The sequence below is a fragment of the Temnothorax curvispinosus genome, unplaced genomic scaffold (genome assembly GCF_003070985.1).
Source record: "Temnothorax curvispinosus isolate PA1 unplaced genomic scaffold, ASM307098v1 QBEX01014331.1, whole genome shotgun sequence".
NCBI classification, from domain to species: Eukaryota; Metazoa; Arthropoda; class Insecta; order Hymenoptera; family Formicidae; genus Temnothorax; species Temnothorax curvispinosus.
In genome coordinates, this window is record NW_020224111.1 from 639,940 (window position 1) to 665,633 (window position 25,694).

Consider the following 25,694-nt stretch of genomic DNA (forward strand, 5'->3'; position numbering starts at 1 on the left):
TAGGTGTGGCCATTAATAAACCCGTCGGCCGTAACGACGATCTTACAGTATTCGTGAACTTTGCAACAAGGGGAAACAAAGGAATATGCCTCCTGTCGGGTTGAAGAAATCGAGCCGACAGAAACCGAGCTACGACAGTCATCCACGAGGATCGGAGCGTGCGCTCGCGCGTCAAAAAGGTATCGGCCATCCGAAGTCGGTCGCGCGTTCGTCACAGGGAATCGTATATTCTCTTTCTTGGAATTTTGGGTCTTAACGCGAAAGGACGAGAGACGTAAAACGGACGGACGCACAATTCACCGACATTATAGTCTACATTGTGGCGACTGAGGACGTCGGTTCTCGAGACGGTATAAAAGGTACACCTCGGGGTAGCCACGTCAGTTGTTATAGCGGCACAGACGATAATCACAGAGAATTGCGGTACCTTCCCTACCCTCTTATCCTGTTCATTGCTTAAAAAGAAATTTATAATTTTCTCTCAGCTTTAAGCGTACCGTAATGTAATGAGTCCGATATGATGGAAATGATCGTATATTCGAGTTTGGGTACATGAAAGTAATGTAAAGAAAATTAAGTAATAAATATGTAAGGACGTAATAAGCATGTAAGTAAAAAGAAAAATATGTAAAGATATGTAAAAAATATATATGTATACGTATCATAATTTTGCACTTTATTTCAACACAAACACTATTTTTATGTTCGCGTAATCAAAAAAAATATAAACGTAATTGTATTTCCTCAAATAACATTTTACATTTACTTTAAGACAATGTCGCGTGATCTACTGCTATGTTACATTGACTGGCTAATTATTGTAAAACTATCGGAACGATCAGTAGCATGTGCAAGAGTAAATGAGATGGGCGATATGGTAATGGAAAAAGATATAAATAACACATCGTTAACACCAGTGGAACCAGTGGCTGATAAATTGTGGTGTATTATTCGGAGGCAATCGATATATGGACAATAATTGGCGTAAAAAATGATGTTTCTGTAATTTATGATGTAAGGCTTCGTAAGGCGAAGCCCAGGCGAGTGATGGTAAAATTGATCGCTGATAAAAATGTTGATTTGTCGAATGCGAGTACACTTATAACTTCCATTTGAAAGCTTACTTCAGTGCATCACGTTATTACGTTAATTACACGCTTGCTCCATGCTGTATATTATTATATCAAATAGCGTTAATGAGCTTATTAACTCGGCACACTTGGCAAAATAGTTAAAGTTCATTACTTCGCAGGTGTTTTGAATTTCTTAAATGATGCATAATTCGATAAATCATCGCACGGATCGCATAGGATGGCGATCTTTAAATAGAAGGAGCTGTAAAAATATGCATCTGATATGGCATTCTATGAAAAGGAAACATTCTTCAGTTTTTATCTGATATGCTGCAGTACGTCGCGTCGCTTGTATATCGAACAAAAACATTTTTAATTAAAATGTTATTTTATATCTAATTTAATAAAAATAAGTAATTTTTATATCTTCTCTACATTTTTCTGATGGCGACTAAATATTTCTAAGTTTATCGTTTATTGATCTTTTTTTTTTAGATAACGTATGTACGGTTTTAAATTTGCAAATCGACCGCGACTCCTGGATGCTTGCACAAGTCTCATTTTTGCGTCGTCGCATCAATCAGGCGTGTTCTTCTAGGTGTGTGAACGGCAGGTCGAGTGTCTCCACCAATTACCGCGCGAAACACCTGACTTATCGCGTGCAACCTTTACATCGTGAGGCGGATTTCGTTATGGGCTTTAATTGCAACCGTTTTAACGACAAGTCCTTATACATCTCGCGTGTTTCTAATGCGTAGCCTCACTGCTTTCATGTCAGGACCGAATAACGCTTCGAACGAACGAAGAGCATCCTATACGCGATTAGACGTTAAAGAGTTAATGACCGTAATTTTGTTCCGTTGATTAACAGACAAGAGTATCGTCATCGTTGTTCCATGTGATAATCGCGCTGCGAGCAAAAAAACACGATCCGACGAACAAAAAATCACCGACACTGACGATTTAGTCTGTTTTTTAATTTTCTAATTTAGTCTGGTTTCTGATATAAATCGCAGAACATATATAAGAGGATAGAATTACAACGATCTTTAAAAACGTGCCAGATAGTAAATAATGCCACTTTGTTTTACATTTATCGTATTACAGCTGGTTTCCGACTTTTACACAAATACTTCAAGTAGATACTTCAAGATCTCACACGCATTCTGATAAAGTATTCTAAAGGTGCTCTTTGAATTTTTACATATTCAAATGTGATGCGTGCTAAGGTTTACGAAGCAGAACTGATTGCGGAAGGTATATTACACGGTAGCTGCATTGTGAAGTCACGTAAAGTGCCCGAGAAAGTGCCAAACAAAAGACTCGACTACGCTGCTCCTCTCTTTCCAATTGTCTCTCTGAAGCGTCAGTAAGATTAAGCGATCTAGGAATAAGTTACGCGCTGTAATATATACATATATATATACATATATATAAAGATGAAAAAACTGTACACATTGATATGAAGTAAAAAGGAAAGATAAAGAACATTGGAAAAGGAACAAAGAGAAGATCAGCATCTGTCATAGGGTGAGTAATACATTTGTTCCGTTAACCGTCGCACAGCCATCGGAGCCAGAAAAAAAAGAGAATAATAGCGGGTCATGACGCTGATGGTGTTTGTGCAAATTTTTGTATGAAGCGATTCCGACGGGTGACGATAAAATCCATGTCTTACTGAAAAGGAAAGAGTTGAGGGAGAAAGAAGGAGAGCGCTCTCTTCGGCTTGAAGAAACGAATTAGTCGACTTCAACCTGAACGGGTCGACAACACCGCCGCGGTGGGGAGGAACAAAAGTATGGAGTAGTGGGTAGAACACAGTGGGAGGGGTGGTAGGCGTGGTATAGTAGGGGAGAGGCGAAAACGTGGGCGAGACCTGGGAATTGGACTCGTGGTGAGGGAAGAACTCCTCCAATGGGGCGGAGAGATGTGAGTATTCTCGTTATTGTTCGCAGTGGCGCGGATATTCGTATATTCCAAATGTGCATAAAGTTAAATGGACTGTAAATCTCTGTAAACAAAATTTCGCACAGAGTATTTCACAGCAGCTATCTGTTTTTGTAACAGTTTCTTAAACAGAAGTTGATATAAATCTAAAAATATTTTTATTTAAAATATTTATATTTTTATATACAGATGAGATTTATGGTATATCTTAATTAAGCTTCGATCCAACGTAACAACATAAAGTTGATGGCAAAATCCTTTATGGTAAAATTAACGATATCTTTCAGTATCATTTTAAAAGCAAAGTACTTTTCTCTTCGCTTTTTTTTTAACACAGATATTTTTGTAGTGTCAAAATTACACTACATTATATAGTACATCATATAAATGATGCGGATCAGCCACGCAATAATTGACTTGTGTGTTTAAATGTAGAATAGATATTACGAAGATATAATAAATAAAATATTTGAATTGTGTCAATAAACGAGTCTAAATTCTTCGCCTTATCTTCATTAATTGACTAATTATGACAAAAGTGTAGAATTAAAGAGAGACGAATCTCGTCGCGAAACTGGGAGTTTGGGAAAAGGCGTCGGTAACATTGATCCGCAGGAAATTCGTGAGAGCGCCCCCTACTACCTGTACCACTGGCGGTGGGGATGACGACGGGCGGAAGGGGGTACGATACACCTTATGCCAGTGGGCGGAGCCTTTAGCCGAAGAGTTAATAGAGATGCAATCGAGAGTGTCTAGTGCACTGCACTCCGGGCTGCGGCGTAGGAGGAGTGGAGGGACAGGGACGAGGAGGGACAGGCGGTAAGTAGGGACCTCGGGTCCCCTAGTTTAGACATCACTGAGCGACGGATGGACAGCCAGTCAGACCCGTCACAGCACTCGCTAGAGTACTCGGAAACCTCGGGAAAAGCCGATAGCTGGAGTCTTTGGCTTGGACCGGCTTCATAGACGAGACGATAATTAACACGAGCTGCCCACTAGACCGTATCGGACCCATGAATATTTCTAAAAGCTTCTACTAAAGCTTCTCTAAGAAGAAGTGGCTTCTTTTGAAATACGACACTTTTGAAAATATTATAATGGATTCGACACAATTTTAAAGGATTAAATAGTGAATCACAAGGACGTGCAATAACGAAGGGATTCGCGGTAGCCTTCGAGGAATGCGGTGCATGAACATGATTGGCGCGATTGGTGACACGTGACTAGTGTACATGAGAGACTGTCGTTGGAATTAACAATCCAGAGATTTGCAACTGCGTGACAACGGCGGATTTGCGACGGAGCGATCTATTGACAGCAGTGGACAGTGAAAACGTGTTTCTTTGTCAATATAGTTTCATTATTAACTTTCCATTTCATTGTATCGGACAAAGGTATTTTGATATATGAAGTATTTTGATATTTAAAATGAGCGTTGCACTTGCGGCTAGGGATTCCACGTATGCTCTGCAACTCGCCAGGCAGCATCATTATCCTCATCGCCACGTGTTGTCGCCGGTGATGCCGCATCAAGTGGTTCGTTCGCCGGATCGCCAGCGAAACGTGTCACCGTTGCGCTTCAGCGTTGTTAACATTCTCAAGCCAGATTTCGGTAGCAAAGCCCTTCGCACGAAACAACCTGTATCGTTACATAGACCATCGCTTTTGCTTCCGAGGGATCTCAGCCTATCGTCTAGCCGACTGTCACCGCAGTTGGTCCACAAAGAAAAGGACAATTTCTCGTCTCACAATGGACTCACGCCACCACCGTCTAAGCAGAACGGGCTAAGCAGAAGCGGCAGTCTCGAAAGTCTCGCGTCCAGCAGGAGCTCGGTCGCCAGTAATACGGTCACCGGTCCATCCTCCTTATGCTCTACGTCATCCATTGTCGGCGATTCTCTAAACGGCGACGCCACATCCGGCGGCAGTTCCGGTAGCACGTCGACAAGTCAGCAAAATGGCACTAATGGCCAAAACCAGTTGTGGCCCGCGTGGGTCTACTGTACCAGATACTCGGATCGGCCGTCCTCTGGTAAATTCGATAGACATTTATTTCACCTCGTATATTAATATATAGCTCATAAAAAGCTAATATGCAATTGTCACGGAGTAAGTAATTGATGCTTGTATCTTATTTCAATAACATTAGAAAAGTCGTATCGTTGAAAAACTTGTACTTTTTGATTTTTCGTAACGTTCTCGTTATCTCGTCGCGAGTATCAACTTCGCGCTTGGTTATTGAACTGGTACGTCTAACGATGCACGTTAAAAAGCAAACAAGTTAGAAATTCATCAGATTTCCTGTGCGCGTGGTACGTGACTTGCGTTTAGCTTTGCACATGCAAGAAGAACTTGCGTGGTCGCAACGTCGGAAATGTCTATCAAGATGTTTTGTTCACTTATGCGTCCCATAATGCGCTCCAGTTACAAAATCACGATTGTCCGCTAATTAAAATCCCTACCAAAGCGTTTGAAAAATTGTGCGGCATGAAGGTAAGTAAAAATCCTTTCGCGAGCAAAACACGTGGCTTTCGTCCGAGCTTATCGCGAGCTTTGTACCTCGAAGTCACGGATCGAGGAAAAAGTCGCTCCGCGTTACTGCGCGATTAACGGGAGCTTAAGTGTAATCGCTACTTTTTACATATATAATCGTGGTCTCTTCGCATGAATTATACTTTCTCGGTTTAGCGACTCTATTCGTTTTTACGAAAAAAAAAAAAGAAAAGACAAAATAGAAGTGCACGTGGCACATGGAGAACGCGATGCCTAATGGTATAAAATACCGAATAACGAGATAATCGGGCGCAATGTAGGGTCGAGAGAAGGAAGACGTATGTAGCAAATAGGAAGATCTCTGCCTTTGTGTTCGAGTTCATTAGTTAATTAGTAATTTTTTTGGTTAGTTCATATTAAACATTTTACCGGGCAGTAATTCGGATACTGCTAAGTTTTCTCATGTGTTTTAACGTGTCACTATGTCACAGCGGGTTATCACTCTGATGACAACAGAAGATCGAATATAGATATGAAAAGTCCGAACTATTCTCGAAACACGCTAGTAATACGTATTGCATTATATTTAATGTTTGAGATAAGACGCGCGCGTTTTAACAATCCGGTTTATATGTAATTTGAACTAGTATGTGCCCAATTCGACTCTTGGTTAGAGCGTGGTTCTACGCTATCATAAACCGTCGCGATCGCGCATCGATGAACTTATTTAAATGATTAATCGCTCGCGCGAACTCCACGTTAATGGCGTCCAACACGTGCGGACGCGAGTCGTGATTACCCGCGACGCCTCGTCGACAAATTGCAGCGATCTCTGCCTCGAGAGTATCTAATTACGCGTTCGCGTTAGATAACAGTTCGCCCCACAAATAAATTATGTGATGGCCAACATACGAACCTAATGTTATCCCGTCGCTCGATATTACCGCAATAAGTTATTACACTCCGCGCAGAGAATCACGGAACTTCGAAAGGATCGCTACATTTAATTGCAAGTATAGCTAGGCGAAGTTAACGTACGACCCAATGCCACCTGCGCTTGTTCGCAGAACTTAATTGTGTAGAACCTACATTCTGCGAGCTACCATCTGTAATCACTGCCCCACATACGACACTGCCATTCTTCCGTCTTCTTTGTGGCTTCTCTTTTTCCGTACGCCTCTACCTTTATCTTTCTTTCTCTATCAGGTGAATGCCCATCGGCCTGTCTTATACTCGGGGTGGTCCGTGAGTCTCGACCCGATAATCTCGTTACTAATTGTCGAGTATCGCCCACTTATCTTACGCGAGCCTCTTCATCGTCGAGCGTTAACCCCTAAGTGGGATTTCGTGTAACATTTTGTACCATTTAGTGATATATAGAAAGAGAAAAAGAGAGAGAGAAAGAGAGAGAGAGAAATAAAAAGAAAAATTTTACGTATCAATATATGTATATGTTATTTCTGCAAATTCGTTTATCTTAGAAAAAAGTGTCAAATCAAAACTTATATACTCGTATATATGTACAACAATCTATAATATAATCCTCTTATGAGAATTTAAACTGTTTTTCTTGGTTGAATTACATAAAATGACTTCATTCAAGTTTTCTACATTTAACGCAATATAATCTAATTCCAAGATTTCCATTAAAACTAAAGATATTTTTAAAACAAGAATATTCTTTCTTTCTGTACAGTATATTCAAAACATTAACAAAGTTGCTTGTTTTGTCTTGGTGCAATCGCATTTTACATTCAAAACCACGTTTGTATTTAAAGTACTCTCAAACGTACTTAATAATTAACTTTGTACAGATTGTAAGTATATTTTATTTCACGTAATTCGGTGAGTTCGTTTAATCTCAGACTCTTTTCGCATCTCCCGTTGCGCTTCCATTGTGCTGCGAACAGCGGGAGTTCGTTTGAAAAAAAAAATTTCTTGGAAATATGTGCAATGGCATTAGGTATATAACAAAGAGACGAAAGACTGAAACCTGATAGATTAGAAATTATCATATATATAGTCGTTTTGAACGGTAAGACATTATTCATTATTTATGATAAAACTGAAGCGATGATTGTGACAAAAACATCATGTTGCGGTTTCTCGCGGTGATGAAATCGAATTAATATTTCGCATTTTTAAAGCGATGATAATGTCCAGGCAGTAACGTTAACGATCGGTATGTGAAACGATCACATATCTTTTTAAATTACTATAAGTATCGGAATACATGACTTCTTTCAAAAGTAATAATAATGCGGATAATTATATGTATTTTATGTACTATCGGTAATGATTACGTTTCTCTCTCTCTCTCTCTCTCTCTCTCGTCGTGGAGATATATATTTTAAACTACAAACAGCTGAAACGATCAGTTAACGGTTTCGCCGAAGATAATAATAACATCGGCGATAACTACAGGCGTGCGCAGAAGCACGCGGATGTATCCCAACTCTACATGATTGCGTTATCTATGTTAAATAAAAATCAAAAGCGTGTAACGCTAATGCTCAGGATTCTCGGCGATGAGCGTTACCTTCGACGATACGCAGCGCAGGGCGATCGGAGTACCTACTCGTTATCGCGCTTAAAAGCATGCCTCGCAAAATTCCGATCGTGAACGTGAGAAAGAACGCACACGTGACTCGATCCTTGACTTTTTAATAACGTAATCGTATCACGTTAAGTCGTTACGAGAATATAAACGGTATAGACATTAGCAGTCGCGTAAAATTGCAATTCGCATACGAGAGCGCAACTGTAATTTCAGATACGCCGCGCCGCGCGTCGTGGCTAGACGAACTATTTCCGCCTTCGCTAAATTCCAAAGCGGTTGCTCAGAATATAGTTATTCCCCGAGTGTCCTTCCTTTACGAGGCGAGCGAGCGCGATCTCTCGTCGTCGCGAAATACGCTGAATCACGGCGGTGTGTGGACAAATTGATGAGAACGCCCACTTTCCCCACGATAATGCCGCCCGCCTCGCTGCCTCGAACTTCAGTCACAAAAGTCGGCGCGTGAAGATTAATGCGGGCTTTCTTTTGTCGTTTCAGGACCGCGCACGAGACGAGTCAAACGTTCGCAGAGCGGGAGCGTGAAGAACAGCACGCCGGAAGAGAAGAGGCCCAGAACGGCCTTCAGCGCCGACCAACTGGCCAGGCTGAAGCGGGAATTCACAGAGAATCGATATTTGACGGAGAGAAGGAGGCAGCAGCTCTCACGGGAGTTGAACCTGAATGAGGCGCAGATCAAGATTTGGTTTCAGAACAAGCGGGCGAAAATAAAGAAGGCGAGCGGACAGAAAAATCCGTTGGCCCTACAGCTAATGGCGCAAGGTCTTTATAATCATTCCACCGTGCCGGTGGACGAGGACGGCGAAGAGATCGTAACCGGAAGAAATCATTGAGACTCGCATAAATTCAAATGGCAGCGACGAAACGAAGAGTTAGAGACTAGAATGACGTGTGACTGTAGGCGCGCTTAGAAGTTATCATCAACATTGAGCGCTGTCTACAAAAGTCTACAAAGAGAAAGTCGTTAAAATATTATTTATGAAGAAATTCCGAGAACATAATAATCATAATGACTGTGAGTAAAGACTGAGGATAAAACACATAATGAATGAAAGGTACACTATCGTAACGAGGAATCGAATCCGCTTAACAATCTTATCATTAGTGCAATCGAGGATTAAATACATTATTGATAAGTAAATTGATATATTTAACAAAGAGATTTTTATAGTGTATGGTAGAAAATTATTTGGCTTCAACATTTTCGTGCTTAAACTAGATAAGTATTTACAGAGTTCAAATAATTTTGAATAAATACAATTATATGTACTTTGTAAAAGTATGCTGATTCAAAGGAAATGAGTGAATGACTAGGTTTTAGAGAAAAGATAGTTCACCAGTATGTAGGTTTTGTAAACACTCAATATGTTTTATTTTTATAGTAAGTTTCATGATAGTTTTCATCTATTGACTATTGCGAGTGGAAAAGGCATTTGTGTATGACATATTTTAATATTTTTAAGGCTCCTGGGTAGTCACCGCGGCCATATTGGATTCTTACTATCGAGGCGAGGAAAACACCCAATTTTGTTTTGCATGCCATTTTCAAATAAAAAGACATTTCAATAAAACATCACTATAGATCGTTTCAGAACACTTCCGAAATTAGCCGAAAACTACCCTTTTTCCTCGACAATAAACAAACAGCCATAAAACGAAGCCTAAACATACGGGAAAAACAGCCGTTTAACGACTATCGAAAGGAGGTGAAAACGTTCCTTCCGCATGCAAATCTTACTTTTCGGCCAATTTTATGATTTTCACGAATACGTTAAACGTTAGAGCACAAGCACAGAGCAAATAATAAAAAATAGCACGCACAACAAAATAGGTTGTCAACATGTCACAAGACAGAATTCTCCATTGGAGAGAGTGAGAGGAGAGAGTTCTGATTTCTGCCGCGACGATACGTCGCCACCGTCAACGCAGAGTTCTCGGCTCAGGGACCAGGAGCCTTAAACACAAATCAAGGGATTGCTTTAGTCGTACAAAGAAAATTACTCTTAGCATGAAAGTGAAATATGAAAATCAGCAATTTAGATTATATTTAGCGAGCTAAGTTTGTGACTTATATCTGTCGGCTATAGATATAAATAGAATTCAGTTAGCTTGCAATACGAGTTTCCTATTAAATTAAGTATAAATTATTTATTTGTACATAATATGTATATATAACGATAGCTTGTGATCTTGTCTATATGTAAGATATAAACTAGGGATTAGATGGCGATTATCGTACCACTGCATGAAACGATCTCACGTTGTATATTCCTCATTCTTGTATACAAATCTAGATACATATGCTTGGGGTTGACGTTGTTGCGTGTGTGGCGTATAATGTATGGTTGGACGTCTTCTCCCCAAAAATACCATTCGCGACTCTCAGTGATTTGGATGGTGACTGTACTAGTATGTGCCCAATTCGACTCTTGGTGAGAGCATCGATTGACAAATGAACAATTTGATGGAATTGTTTATACTCCCAAAAATACCATTCACGACTCTGAGTGACTTGGATAGTGATTCCACTAGTATGTACCCAATTCGACTCTTGGTGAAAGCATTGATTGACAAAGAAGTAATTTGGTGGAATTGTTTATATCCCCAAAAATACCATTCACAACTCTCAATGACTTGGATGGTGAATTCGCTAGTATGTGCCCAATTCGACTCTTGATGAGCATCGATTGACAAACTGATTGAGTAAGTTGATGGAATTGTTCATAAACCTAGTCGTTGCGGCCGGACGACGCTTGCAAGAAAACGTGTTCGTCCGCGTGCGGCTGGTTAATGTGGTGCGCGGAGCTGCCGACTTGGTAGGAGCACACACGCGGCTATTACATATGATACAGCCTTGGCCAAAATTATTAGGCACGTAATCATCACTGTATTAAATCTAATACCAAAAAAAATTTCTATGGTTTTAAAGTTATTTACTAGAGTATTTATTACCTATTACCTATTATAAACAAATTTATATATTTTTTTTATTTCTTTTAAAAATAATTGTTATTTTGAAAGAACTTCATTTTAATTTAGGGTGCGTAATAATTTTGATTGAAGCTGTACATCTTAGATGGAAAGTACGTATAACGTATATATCCCACTGTATTCCGCAATAAATGATCATAATATTCCATGTAATCAGCTTACGATCTTTAATTGTCGCCGATTAAATCGAAATAAAAAGAATCTTTTATCTTGACATGCGCATTCTCTTCCATCTTTTCCTCATCTCTCAAAACCATGCTTGGTCCAGATATTCCTACGTTCATGTTCAGTATCATGTATCATGTATCTTGAAAAAAAGGTGAAAATTACAAAAGTGAACAGATTTACTAGATTTCGATCAATGTAATCATAAATAGTCTAGTGAATTTCCTCACTTTTTAAATTTTCATCTCTTTTCAAGATATATGATCGACCCTCAGAACTTATTCGTATTAATATTAAGTGCCCATGAAGTAAGTATTAATCAATATTGATTGAAAATATTTCGCACATGCAACTATATTAATAAATCAGCAAAGTTTGAAAGCGATGCAAAGTTGAAAGTAACAGCAATGCAGTAATAGTTAATGAAGATGACTGACAAACATATCTTGTGTTTTGGCCTAATAGATTTATGTGAAAAGTTAATAAAAAATACGTATAAAAATAAGTATAAAAAATACATTCCAAAAATACATTCGAAAATCAATCGCAAAAATAATAAGATATAAACTTATATTACTTTGTGAAATTCCTCACATTTATATCAATTTACATGTAATAATATAATGACACGATTATCAATTAAACCAGTGATTATAAATTAATATGCAAGGAATGTTTCAAGCAGTAATAAATTAAAAATTGTAAGATTAGAAAAAATAGCTGCATAACATTTACAAATAATGTAATAAGTTATAAAAATAAGGTTAATAATTGATGCACCACGGTCACTCTAAAGCAACTTATTGCTCTAATACTGCATTTACGCGAAAGTAACATAAATAAATGCAATAACGATATAATGGTTCAATCACCAATTAAACATGTAGCAATTACATTGCCGAGAGGCGCTTAGAAATACCTCCATGCGGCTGCGGTATAAGCACTCAACTAAAATTATCCCCGCGTTAATTAGCATCGTTACCATACCGGCGTGCTCTACGCTCTTCACGTGTGCGCGCGCGTAAGCGCGCACGCGACAAAGTCGTGTTTTTGGAAAGGCGTTCTGTTTCACCGGGAAAACTCTCAAAGTTCCCGTTTTCGGTAACGCCTCACGACGCACTAATTGATCCCGAACTAACGAGCCGTCCGGTATCTCGAGCGCGGCCGGTGAGGTACTCAAGTGGAAGTCTGATCAATGTGACATGTGATCCTCTTACTGCTATTAGTTTTATTCTACTGTAACGCGTTAAAATTTATTGTCATGCTATTTATTGGGTTGATTCATAAAAAGTGAGTTTCGTTTTACTTAATCAATTAAATTTATATTTAAAAATGTTATAACAGTATAAGTGCTGATTTGTTAATAATACACTCCTAACTACTTATAGCAGATAAAATAATTAAATACCGTGAGTAATATTGATTTCTCAGAAGAAATGTGATTCAGTAATTATGCATAGTAAAACAATATATCCAGATTTGTAAATCCAGATATTGAGCGCGCCTTTTAATAATAAATTCAATATACATATGAAAGGTACAAGGAGAAAACGATCAATGTCCATCAGAGAAAAATGCAATTTCAAGTTTTTCAAGATATTAAATATCTCCCAATACAGTACATCTTTCGGTCTTATTTTCAATGAATTGTAACTACTCTTGATCGAAACAGATAAGAATTATGAAAGTTCTTTGAAAATGTCACAAAATAGCATGATCAGATCATTTCGATAAAAAGTGGACTTTGATCATTTTTCCTCTGTACCCTTCATGTACATATATATGTGTAAAATTTTAGTAGGTACAATTTATAAAATAATACTATTTAATATTTGATATATTTAACAAATCGATAATATAAAGTTTTATATAGAATTGCTATAGGATTATTTGTTGGCGCATTACCTTACGTCATGTATTTCCTTTTCTTTTAACTAGAAACTTTTCTATTAGTTTGGTTTTTCTAAAAGAACAGTGAATCGGGAAACATCGGCTTTTTGAAGTGTTGCTAACGGAATTCGATCGAGGATGACAATAGGTACGTCAATATTCGAGCTTGTTCACCCGCGGACTTGTCGCGATCGACGCGAGATAAGCGATATAGGTGCGCACCTGTTAGACGATATTGCGTGCACACGTATGCGTTTACGTGCTCACAGAGATCGGATTTACGAGCGCGTTTTTTTCGGCATCGTGTATAGCAAAGCTGTCGCTAGTCGCGAAAGGATTATGACCGTAAAAAATGCGAGAGAATATCGCACACATGCATTGCTTAATTTCGTTGTATTAAGAATAAAACGTAAATATACGTATATATATGACAATATATATAAATATACTCCCATATACATGTATTGTCAAGCAAAATGGATTTGTGGTCGCAACAGTATTTTTTACAGATGAAAGTAACAGTCGTTGTTGCGTAGGGATATAGACTTAATATGTAGACTTAAAGCAATTTTGAGGTCTAAAGAAAAATGTTGTATGATGCGGAAAGACCATATCTTCTTAGTCGCAAACGTAATATTTTTATTATTGTGTATTTGATTCGTGCAAAAATATGATTAAAAAAATCTTTATAGTATATTAAAGAGATATGTAGGTAATTTTCGAAACTTTTTAAATTGTTCTCGAGCTATTATATATGAAGAGTACAAGGGAAAACCGATCAATGTCCATGTTGGACTCTGATTGTTCTTCCCCACAAGCGTGGACTATGATCGTTCTTCCCCAGCACGGTACATCTTTCGGCCTCATTTCAATAAACTGTTCTCGATCAAGACAGATAAGAATTGTGAAAGTTCTTTGAAAATGCTACAAAATAGCATAATCAGATCAATTTCGACAAAAAGTGGACTTTGATCGTTTTTCCTCTGTACTCTTCATATACGCATTTATATTATATCTACTTTTTGCATGATTAGAGTTATCAGATTGTGACGTATTAAATATACGTTAAAAATGTAAGCGTATAATGTCGCGCGCGCGTAATAGAAGTAATTGGATCGTAAGATAATAATTGCCCGCGTAAAGACACTCAAACTGTTATTAGCCGAGCAATAAAAGCCGAGTACTGTGACTATATACTGTGATGATCATGAAAACACCGCAGATCGTACCACGAATTTTTATTTTGCGGAAAGTCTTGTTATCGCGTTCTGTTATCATTAAAGCAATTTAGACTTTAATGCCTTGAGCATCGATCGTTTATTCGCTAATCGACATCCCTTAACGACCCATACGTCAATTAATTACAGCGAGTGAGAAATAAGTGTGTTTCGCGCGAGCTCGTATAAGACTTGCAAATTCGCGTTGTTCGACTTTTATCGACGCACGTGCTTTAAATATATGCACGTCTATGTACGTGTGTCGTCCATGCGTATCATATATTAATTATCATAAATTTGAATGCCGAAGAAACAGGAATGAATAATAACAACGGTCTTTGTCATTAAAGATTCATGTGCGCGCCATGACGGAATAATTCAAGGAATCGTTGATTATCGTCTGTAATATGGTGGTGATTCACAAATGACAATTGGTATACGCATTGACTGAACGCGTTTATATTGCTAAATGCACCCTGTGCGTTTTAATCTTCAGGCAATAATTATTCGCGTATTATCAGACACGTACATCACACACGACTACGTTAACTTTTCAAACAAGAGACATTTTGATGGTCATGTATAATATAATTTTGTATAATCCGCTGATAATCACTCGACCCGTATTTCACGGGCCAGGCAACGACGTCCGTCGTGCCACCAGCATTATTACTTATCATTAATTTAAACGTGGCGAACACTGGATGGGGTCGAATGGTCGCGGAACGCGCACGGAGAGGGCAACGACGACCTCCACCGCGCGTCGTTGGAAACAAACGCACGGGCGGTGGCCCAAACCGGGGATAAATTACAGAGTCGTTGTCCTGGCCATTGTATTTAACTGCGGCGATGCGTAATTGCTGGAACGTCGTTGCATACGCGGGTGGGGTAGAAAGAGGGGTCACGGGGCGGGGGAGGGAGAGGAGAGATCCGATAGGAAGTGAGGAGTGAAGGGGTGTCCCGGCGGGACGGAGAACGGGAGAACGAGTTAGAACCTAGAAGGGACGCAGTGCGAGGGGCTATGCTCGGGGAGGGACTCGGGGGAACGGGCCGAAAGGGGATTGCCACTGTGGTCGAGAACCATAGTCATCGGAATGGCCATTAGAGGTCTGTACGTTCCCGCTAGTGGCTCACTAAATTTCGCCTTCTTATACCCCCGCGGACCACCACCGCCTTGCGCGATCCACGTGAATTAATGGCTGCGGTGCTTCGCGCGCACCGTTTATTACAATATCAGCCGCTGCGGCGGAGCCGAGTTTCGCGTGAACTCACGCAACGCGCGACGAACTAGTTTTCGGTTACGGCCGGAAACGTCCGTCGTTAATTGCATGCTCAGAAATATACAGAGTTTATGATCCCGGTCTCCTACGATGGAGGCTCAATTCAACCATGCACGGTACTGATATTTTATGAAACGTCATAACACACGGTTTGTTTATTTATTGGAGATAAATTGACGCCACCATAGTGATCGCGTGACCCAAATTTTCAATTATAATACGTACGACTTGTACCGCTTTAACCCATTTCTAGCCACTGATATATTTTTGCACCAGAATTTTTCGGAGCACCCAAAAATTGGAAGTTTTTCTTTGCATAAAAAGCATCATTAAAGGTGCCAATAGCAAGCCCTCAACAAGGCATCGAATAATTCCATCAATCGAGTAGTGGCCATAGGTTAACAGTTCAACATGAGATGAATATGAAGCTGATCGAAGTTTAAATCGAGGGGTAAAATTTTATGAACTGTTTTGCAAAGAAGAGATTACCATTTGGTGTTATTAATACATTACCAAAATAAACTGCTATATTAAAAATAATTCTCTTTCAACGCACACATGCTTACATGCTGACAATAATTACGCATACAATTAGATGTCGATTCTTGCAACGCATCATAATTAAGAACAATCGTTCTGTTTTAAAAGCCTTTTCTCGGTATCACGAAAAAAAAAACTCGCGGATCGGTCGTGCTTTTCCCCGCCGTTTTCGTTCCTATCTCTCCGTTTGTCGCTAACGAGTGTAACGAGGTTCCGGCCTGTCAAATTAAAGGCGGATGGCGCGGCACGAGCGGCGAACCGAAATTTATTGTCGCGCTTTCGGGAACCAAAGTCGGGTAAAGGCCACTTAGCTGCCCGTAAATGCGTCGTCCCTATGACGACGCGCGGCCAGATGGTTGGCCAATAGATCACTTCTCGCGAGGAAGAGCGAGCCGCGCGTCTTAAAGGACCGCGTCTCGAGACGCCACAAGAAATTCGAGACTACTTGCTAGTCGCGCGACGAAATGCACTTTGCCGGTCGCAGACGTCTCGTTCTCGAGATTTAATTCACAAGTCAATGCGTCAGAAAAAAACATGCACCGCTTTAAATAAAATTGCTCCTTTGTAATAAAATTTATATCTTTATTCGTCAGAAATTTCGAAAGTAGAGTCGATACTAATTTAAATTTGTGCCTGTGTTAAAAAATAGACACTCTTCAACGATCACATATCGTTAAAATCATTAATTATTACGTGCGATTATTTTATAAGCTATACCGTCAAGAGATTTCTATTTTAAATATGTTAAATGTTATAAACGTCACGAATACAGATTTGACGAAAACACAGCTTGTGTTCAGCCAATTTTCCTGATCGATGTAAATCGTTCGGAACGGAGCGACAACAGATGTTCACGTCGGACACTACGACTCGGGCTATTGGGAAACGCCGAAAATAGAAAAATCTCGGCGAAATATAAATTCCGGCTAATAAGCGGGCCCTTTTAAGCGCAACCCTCGAATCGCAACCGCGGACGCGTCGAAAGATGTGTGCCTCGGCCCGTAACCGCGTAATTGGCCGGGCCGCGAATGCGACATTAGATCCTCGTTATCCTAACGAGCTGAAATAGCGAGCGCGCGATTGCGGAGAGGAAAGATCGGATGAAAATCCCGTGCGTGGCTCGTGCGGAGTGACTCCGGGGAAGGCAGCGCCTGAAGGATGCGACGCGTGCGTTGCTCTATTTTCGCGAGAACGTGACACGAGCGCACGTTTTCACAACTTTGAAATATTCGAGGGTAATTTGTGTAGGGAGATTGGATTTATCGCGGACTGTGTTAGCGCGCCACGAACCCATACGTGGAGAGCGAACTATTCATCAACAAATTGTTATGAATGTGTTGAAGAGGCAATGATGATAATAATGATGATGATAGTGAAGAAGATAGAAACTGTCCCAAATGCCCTGGCTATAATATATTTTTTATGTTAACAGAACAATCTTATGTCGGAGCCTTTATAGCTTTACATTGCGACTCGTCAAAGAGTAATCTTTATTCATTATATCTGATTAAATAAAATAAATTCTTCATAAGAAAAGCTGAAATCACAAGGAAAATGGTTCTAGCAACAAACGATTATTTTCGATAGTAAAAAATCTTTTAACTTCGCAGCCTAAGGTACGTGGCTTAAAAAAACCACCAGCAGGCCGCATACACGAAAGTACGCGAGAATGGTCGTAATGTATCGTTCAAGATCAGCAAGTCGAAACGATTCGATTCGGTATGTGGATAATCATAGGAAGTGAAGGCGAATCGAAAGGATGCGGAGCAAAGCGTGCAAAACGTGAAGATTTACAATGATTGAGCGTTATCAGATCGGTAACAATGGATAGGTAGATGCGCCTTTATTACGGCAACACAGAAAGCTACTGCAGAGTGCCGAAAGAGCCTTTTAGATCAGAGCCTCGTCAAGTGCAAGATCAGATGAGCATAAAGAAGACCGGCGCGGCGATGTAATAGAAATATCAACAAATAAATATAATATAATATGATTATATCATCATTTTCTTCTCAAATTTATTTAATTACTTAATGATTCATTCTTAATCGATAGGATATTTTAATGTTATTCTTTATTTGCGCTGCCAGTTTGTAAATGATATCTTAACATCGCGAGCTTGTCTACGGCACATCAACTTTAGTTGATCTGTCAACGATAACATAACAGAACGTTGCATAAAAGATTCATGGTGTATTTTTCGATTTGCCATGTAATCATGTACGAATTATCCGATGAAGTCTGATGATGACGCGAGTCGATCCATTCGGAGTTCGCAAAAGGTATGTATCGCTCGTTACCACGACGTTTCAATACCGAGCGTCTCTCGATATCGAAGCTACCTGACAGAGCAAATCGAAGGTAGCGCTAGGCAAGGCCCCGTCTGGCTTCCTCGTTCCTTTTCCGGTTCGCGAAGCACGCGTACGGCTCACGGCGCGGCGCGGCGTTTCCCGACGGCCTCCCACGTGCGCGCGTTTTCCCGTGCGCGAACGCGGTGTATAAGGGCATAAAGGTTTGCTCTCGGTTCGCCCGTCGTCGTCGTGAGGGCCCCGAACACGGTAGAACGTGTACACGTCTCTCGGCTATATGGGACCGGAGGAGTCGGTAAGAGTAGAGAGACCACCCAACGCGATCGCGCGAGACTTCTGGTAAGAGGGTCGAGAGAGAGGACCAGAGCGAAGAGAACGAGAAAGGGAGAGAAGCAGGAGCGAATACAACGAAGGGAAAGAGAGAAAGAGAGAAAGAGTGATTGCCGGGGGACGAAACGGGAGAGACAGAGCGCCGTGGAAGGAGGAGAAACGGGCATCTGGGCAAGGAATGCTTGTCGGGTCATTAATGCGCCTTGCTATGCACGCTCCTTATGGATCTGACCAAATCAGTGACCGATTGCCCTCACCCCCTTGTGTCCCTCTCCCACCTCTTCCTCTTTCCCCCTTTCCGTTCCCCCCTACGGAACTGCAAAGTGGACCGCGGCTGGATCGCTGGGTCTGTCGGTGTATCCATGATATCGGGATGCTCCCGGGCTACAAAGTTCGTTTGATGTCGGTGGTGATGTTCGTTCCGGTACGCGCCTGCTAATAAAAGATCGGCTAACTTTTATCGGGTCGAGAGCGAGAGCCGCAAAAGCGGATGAACGCGTGGATATGAATTCTGAGAACGAAGATAATTGTAACATGAGTTGAAAGGAGCATAGAGCCGTCGGACGTCTTCGCGTGACTAAATCAATCGTTTTTTGGCAGAGCGGAATAAACGTTGTGTTGGAACTTCTGGTTACGTTAAAAGAAGCTGAAAAGATGATTGTCACAAGTGTATTAGGAAAGACAATTTCGGCTCATACTTGCATTAACAAAATAAAAGACGACGATTGCTCTGTCATTATAGCTAAGATAATATACAATACGATACGCATTCACGTATATATAAGATTCAGGAAGAATCCAAAGATGTACGTGTTTAGTAATAATAGTTGCATATAAATAAAATGATGTCGTCAATTATTCGAAATGTATCGAAATTTAAACGAAGACTATAGAATCGTAGACAGCGTATCACTTACGTCAGTTTAACGACAATAAAAAGCCGAATTGACACGAGAAGGGGTGGCAGAGCTAAAAAATAGTAACGTGTCTAGTGTCGGGTCCTAATAAAGCTTTATGTCGTATCCATTTCGTGCGTAATTGCAGCGCCAATGGCGGGAGGTATTGTCGGTAGCGACGCGGGATACCTGCCATACGCGCCGGTAATTAAATTCTTTGAGAGAACGATCGCGGAATGTACAGGCCGGGGCACGCAATTAAAAGGGAAACGTTTCGTTTCGTGGCCCCAAAGGACGCCGGTAATTAAAAGAATACGGCTCCGGTAATCGAGCCCGAATCCTTCGCCGCTTTTTTTCCTTCCTTCTCCGTCTCCTCTCTCTTCTCTCTTTCCCCTCTCTCCTCCCCTTTTTCTCACCCTAGCTCCTTTTCTTCCTGCTTCTACCGTCTTCCCCGTCCTGCTCCTTGAACTGCGAGGAGTCGCGTCTTCAAGAGAATCGCGTAGGCGGACTGTCGGCCGGCATGCTAATATTCTTTTTCACCCCATCCTTAACCGGCCACCCTCGCTTTAAAAGGTGTGACGTTTTTATGAGCAGCCGCCGCGCTGGTATCACCCCCTCCGATTGAAATAGTTCCGGGCAATTATCGCGCGGGAACGACCCCATCCACGTCCGCGTTACACCCTTATCAAACGTCGCACAGCGGCTCCCCTGTCCCCTCCGTCTGACCAATGGCGCGAGAGAAAAAGTCATTGCCCGCGTGTAAGATCGCATTTTCTTGCACGAGCGTGGAAAAAAAGATCGCATTCCCGCGCGATCGGCCGAGCCCCGATAATATTTTTCACGCCGACGAGTCGATCTGCGCGTCGTAAATTTTTCAGGTTTTCGGTTTTATTGATCGAGCTCTCCGAGTGAGTTTATGGATAAGAGAGTGGCTTTTTCTAGATAACGATATTCATTCGCGAGAAGAAATTCAGCCTGGAAAGAGAGAGGGACAACGGAAGGCCGCCGGGATAATCCGAAGCGGCGCGCCTTCGAGAGATTTGCCTAACTTTTAGATTCAGGCGCGCTCTGTTATAGCGTTGAATGTATCTTTATTGCAATACTTTAATAGGACTCCCGACACGCGAGAGGCGTATAATAACCGACGACGAGTCATTTAAGCATCGGCGCGCAGGCCGCGCGCGATCCGTTGTTGTTCGCATTACAATTTCAAATCGGCCTTCCCGGCGCGGCGCGCAAGCAAACAAGTATCGGAAAAAAATCAGCCGTGAGATTCGAAACGCGAGACACGTTTATGTCGGAGGGGTGCTATAAACGGCGCGACGATGGGACGGTGAAACGAGGGCCCGAGGAACAGAGACGGAAGGTTCTTTCTGAGTTTTATTGCTCCGGCGTGGCTGATTCGGCACGCTTTCAGGCGCCGCTCAAAAATCCGACTTGATTAAATTTTTGATCAAATTACTTCGAGTTAAATAAACATCCAGCCGTGCGGCGCGGGTTAGCTCTCATCTCTCCCTTCGAAATCGAAAAGGGGCGGATGGCCAACTCCCTTGCGCGCGAATTCCACGCGTTCGTTCGTTCGTTCGTTTTGGATAATGTCTGACAAATCTCTCCTTTGACATCGCGCAATTGTGCAATAGTGGTTAATTTGCATGGCATCGAGTGACTATTTACTGCGCTATCAAGAATTTTTCATTCGCTGGATCTACGATATTCTAACAAAATTCTATTAAATAATATTTTACTTGAATTACTACTTTGAATAATTATTACCTCTAGTTTGATATGCCAAAAGCAATTGTATAAATAATATAATGTAAATTTTTAACAAATAAATTGTATTTTGCACAAAACATATGTATAAGTATACATGAGTTATATAGTGTATGTAGAAAATGTTTTCTGCAGTCATGTCTTGCATACTTACGAGTGTACTTTATAATGCTATTGTTTCGTAGGTGTCCAAGAAGGAGATATGCCCAACAGCCATCGGAAGGCGGACAGAATTTGAAGCGAGGCGCCGTCTCGCACGAGCTAAATTTCGGGGGCGGCACAATCGCGCCTTCGGATCCTTTAATTAATCGCAAAGGCTAATGGCCTGCGAGAATAAAGTTCCTGCCCAGGTTCGCGGTATCACGAGAAACGAAGAAAAAGGAGAGGCGAGGAAGAAAAAACGGGCGACGAGAGAGAGACTGCGTTTCTTCGCCGACGCTCTTATTCGTGCTGTCGGTGTCGAGGGTGGAGCGTAACATCGGGCAATATAACCGACGGTTGTCGTTCTCCACCCCAAGAAGGATATTTGTGTTGTCTAACCCCTTTAGGGACGGCCGGCAATGAGGCTAATAGACACGTACAAGTCGTAAAAAGCGCTCTCTCAAGTCCGTAAAGTTAAATGTGAGAAAGCTCATGGATGGAAAGCGTGAAGCTTCATCTAAAGGTACACATACCTTAAGTGTACTGAAGAAAAGAGGGTGGGAGGGGGAGATATTTCTTTACAAATATGGTATGGTAAACGTTCCTGTATCTTCTTTTAACACTATAAACTTAGACTGACAGACTCACTATTATTACGTAGCAAAATTATGGAGAGCAGTGCTTCTTTAAAGTTTCTCCCTTAGAGTAACCTGGCTTGGTAATTTCGTAAATGACGTACGAATCGTGTAAATGACTTACAGTCAATGCACACGAAAAATTAGTTTCACGTTCTCGAAGACGTTTTCTTGAAATGAAGTTTAGAGAATACGCTACGTCATCCTCATAAAGGTGAAAGTCTACCGGAGAATAAGAATTTACGGATGACGGCGGAAAGAAAGAGAGAGAGGTCTTTCGCGAGAACACGGAGATAAGCTACCCTCGAGCGCCTCGTTTCGAGGGTCGACGTTCGCAAGCAGTTAATTAAAAAGCAACGAAGTCGAATTATTTTCCTCGAGACGAAAGCAAGTGGGAAAAGTTTCACACGGGGGAATGGTAGAACTTCGTATGTAATCAAGGGCATGATACGAAAATCTTCATTGTGACTAATCGTCGCTCGAAGTATTTTCTTGGAGTGAAACGACTCTTTGCAGAATTCAATTCCATTAATTACCGAAGCAATATTAGAAGTTTATATTACGGTTTTGATAAAAAGACTCATTATCTATAAAAGCGAAGCGTTTCAATTTCCTGATTTAATAACTGATGGCACATAAATTCAGCTTCAAAAATAAATAAATTAATTTTCCACAAATTTCTTTACTTTACATTGTAATAATTACTTTATTTTAAATCTTGATGCTCAGGTTGATGTAAATTGATAATTTAGTCATTAAGAAAATTAAACTTGTGTATGTATATCTCCGAATTTCATTATTTTACTGACATATGGCGATTCGCACTTTATCCGATTCGGAGCCAATAAAATATCCAGCCGGGAGAATCACATTCCAAAGAAGCGGGTGTCCGGTATCTCATGTTTTCACGACGTTTCTCATTGTGATGCACCCCCGGTCGGCCGAAACACAAGTCATGCACTTCATCGCCCGTTTCAATTCATCGGTGCGGTTATTTAATCAAACATCTCTCCTGGCGCTGGTGCTAAATGTTGGAGGGTGCGACCCTTTTCGAGCGGAGCGGCGCGGCTGCGAGAGAAAGCCGGGGACGAAAACCATTTCGTCCGCAGAATCCGACCTTCGTGCTATCGGCATTTCGCACCCCCGCGCGTCGTCACGAGTAGAATGGCCCCCGGTAAAACGGCCCGATAACGTCGGATCACGATACAACACTTACTTTTCCGACCATTTGTCGGGATTTGCTCCAGGGGGGGCTCCCGGGCTTCGCGCGTGTATTCATCTCGACGCCACAAGACAATATGCCGTCAATCGACTCGTAAGAGGATCCCCTCTTGTTTCTTCTGTTTGTATTCATCGTTTGTAATCGTCGCAACGCCGCGCCGCAAAGTGAAAACCCTCGTTCGACTGACGATCTCTTCGCACGAAATGACAAAGCAGCTTACGCATCCATTATCGCGACTACCGGGATTACGATAATCGAAGAGTCAATCAGAAAAATAACTCTTTACACATAAAACCATAAAAGTTTAATCGTTTCATTTGACCTATAGATTTAATTGTTATCTATTTTCATTATATAAATATTCTCTTTGTTATACAATCTATTTTTAACATTAGAAACCTAAGACTTGTAAGGAAATAAAAAGTTACAATTTGTTACAGTTTTGCAATTTAAATCTTCAGAATTTAAGATTCGTTTTTTTTAATTGTTTAAATATTTTATCTCTAAAAACAAACGGCTGCAATGAAATACGCGTTTTACTGGTTCGTAAAGTACTCGCGTTCTATTTTTAAATCCCGGAACGTATTCGCGCGCAGTTTCCTCGGTATATTTTTACGGCGTGGTATATTTTCTCGAGTCGCGAGACGTCAGCTCGTCTATAACGACATTTCGGCAGGTTTCCTCTCGCATCGCCGTCGTGATATGACAAATGCGAGAAACGGACGCGCTTGAAACGCGGGCAGAGGAATGCGTCGTGTCTCGGAGGTGAGAGTTTAATGTGTACCTGTCAACGGGCCTTTGAAGGTGGATGGCGCGGGGCTTCGCGCCGTCTTTTAACGATCGCGGACCACCTTGGCACTCGCGTCAGAATCCACCAGGAAGTCGGCCTCACTTGTCGAATCGTTCGTTACCAGTCATTAGCTATGCTCATAAATGTATATAGGCATCAATAAGAAGACGCCGTCAGCAGCGCGATCATTTCTCATAGCGGATCGGGACATAAATATCGGACTGCAGTGATCAGCGATCGCATTAATCGTGCGCTCTCGTTCTCGCGGGCCGGAATTATAACGATTACCGGTTTAATAAGATCAATGCGCGGATAATGATTCTGTTAGCTGTGAAACGTTCAATACCCGAGTATGTTAGACGTAAAAGGCTCGTAGAACGGATGCCGTTTGCGAGTAAATGTATCATGTGATCAGCATCAATAAAATGATTTAGACATATATAAAATTTTGTATCTATCTTACTTAGAACAGTGACATGGTATCTCCACCATTTTATTACGAAATAACAGGATGATTGCAATAAAATTTCCAATAATTAACATAAAGTACGACGTCACACGTTTATTCAAATTAAATTTAGTTCAACGTGGTAACCACACGTTAGCCACGTTTAGCCACAATGAGCAAGGATTAATGGCTTTGGGATAAAATAGACGAGCGCGTCGGTACGATCGCAAGACGGATCGCGAGTCCCGGCTTCAAGACTTCTAAAGCAGACTTGGGGATATTCAGGGTCGAACGAAGTCGCGTGTAATATAATCGACGCGTTCTCAATGGGCACGTCGCGGCGAAATTAAAGCGCGCCGCGCCAGTGTCCGCTCGGCTTTGTATACGTCGAAAGCCATCGGCGAGCCCTCGGCGCGGGTCAGCGACGAGATTCCCGTACCACGAGGTCGTGCAAAACCAGTGCGATTTTCATCGATAATTTATGGCGATTATTATTTTCATGCGCTCTCGCGCGCGCGCGATGGTTTGGCGCGGGGGTGGAGGAGGACCTCGGGTGAATCAGATTTATCGCCGGTTTCTGAGTTATAAGGTAGTGTATAGGAACCGAGTCTGAGGCTCGTAAGTCATGCCGACGTACCGTACGCGAACATGTCGTGTACATGTGTGCGCGCGTGTCTTTACCGCGGAGAAACGACGACAGAGAATCCGCGGCGGAGGCAAGGAGCCCCTTTGTTCTTGATTGCTGACTGTCGTGCTTATAATTAGTAACGGATCGCGCGTTTGTGAGCATGGCCCTTCGTGTGCACGCGGACATACGCGAACAGAAACGTATACATCCCAGTGACATCTCTGATGAAATAAAGCTTCATTCCCTCCCAAGCGATTGTGCAGAATAATCACGGTTAAAAATATTCGACAATTTTCTAATTTTATATAGAGAAGAATAGAATGTACTTTCCTCTGTAATTACATACTTTTTTGG

General features: G+C 41.4%; 1 protein-coding gene across 1 annotated transcript; it reads left to right on the forward strand.

Annotated features, from left to right (window-relative positions):
* Positions 1-3,913: 3,913 nt before the first annotated feature.
* Positions 3,914-8,952, forward strand: LOC112464613 (homeobox protein engrailed-2-A). The gene is made up of 2 exons (XM_025031726.1): positions 3,914-5,052; positions 8,569-8,952. Exons 1-2 carry the CDS (start codon positions 4,449-4,451, stop codon positions 8,919-8,921), a joined length of 957 nt encoding a protein of 318 aa, XP_024887494.1. The 5' UTR covers positions 3,914-4,448; the 3' UTR covers positions 8,922-8,952.
* The last annotated feature ends 16,742 nt before the right edge of the window (positions 8,953-25,694 follow it).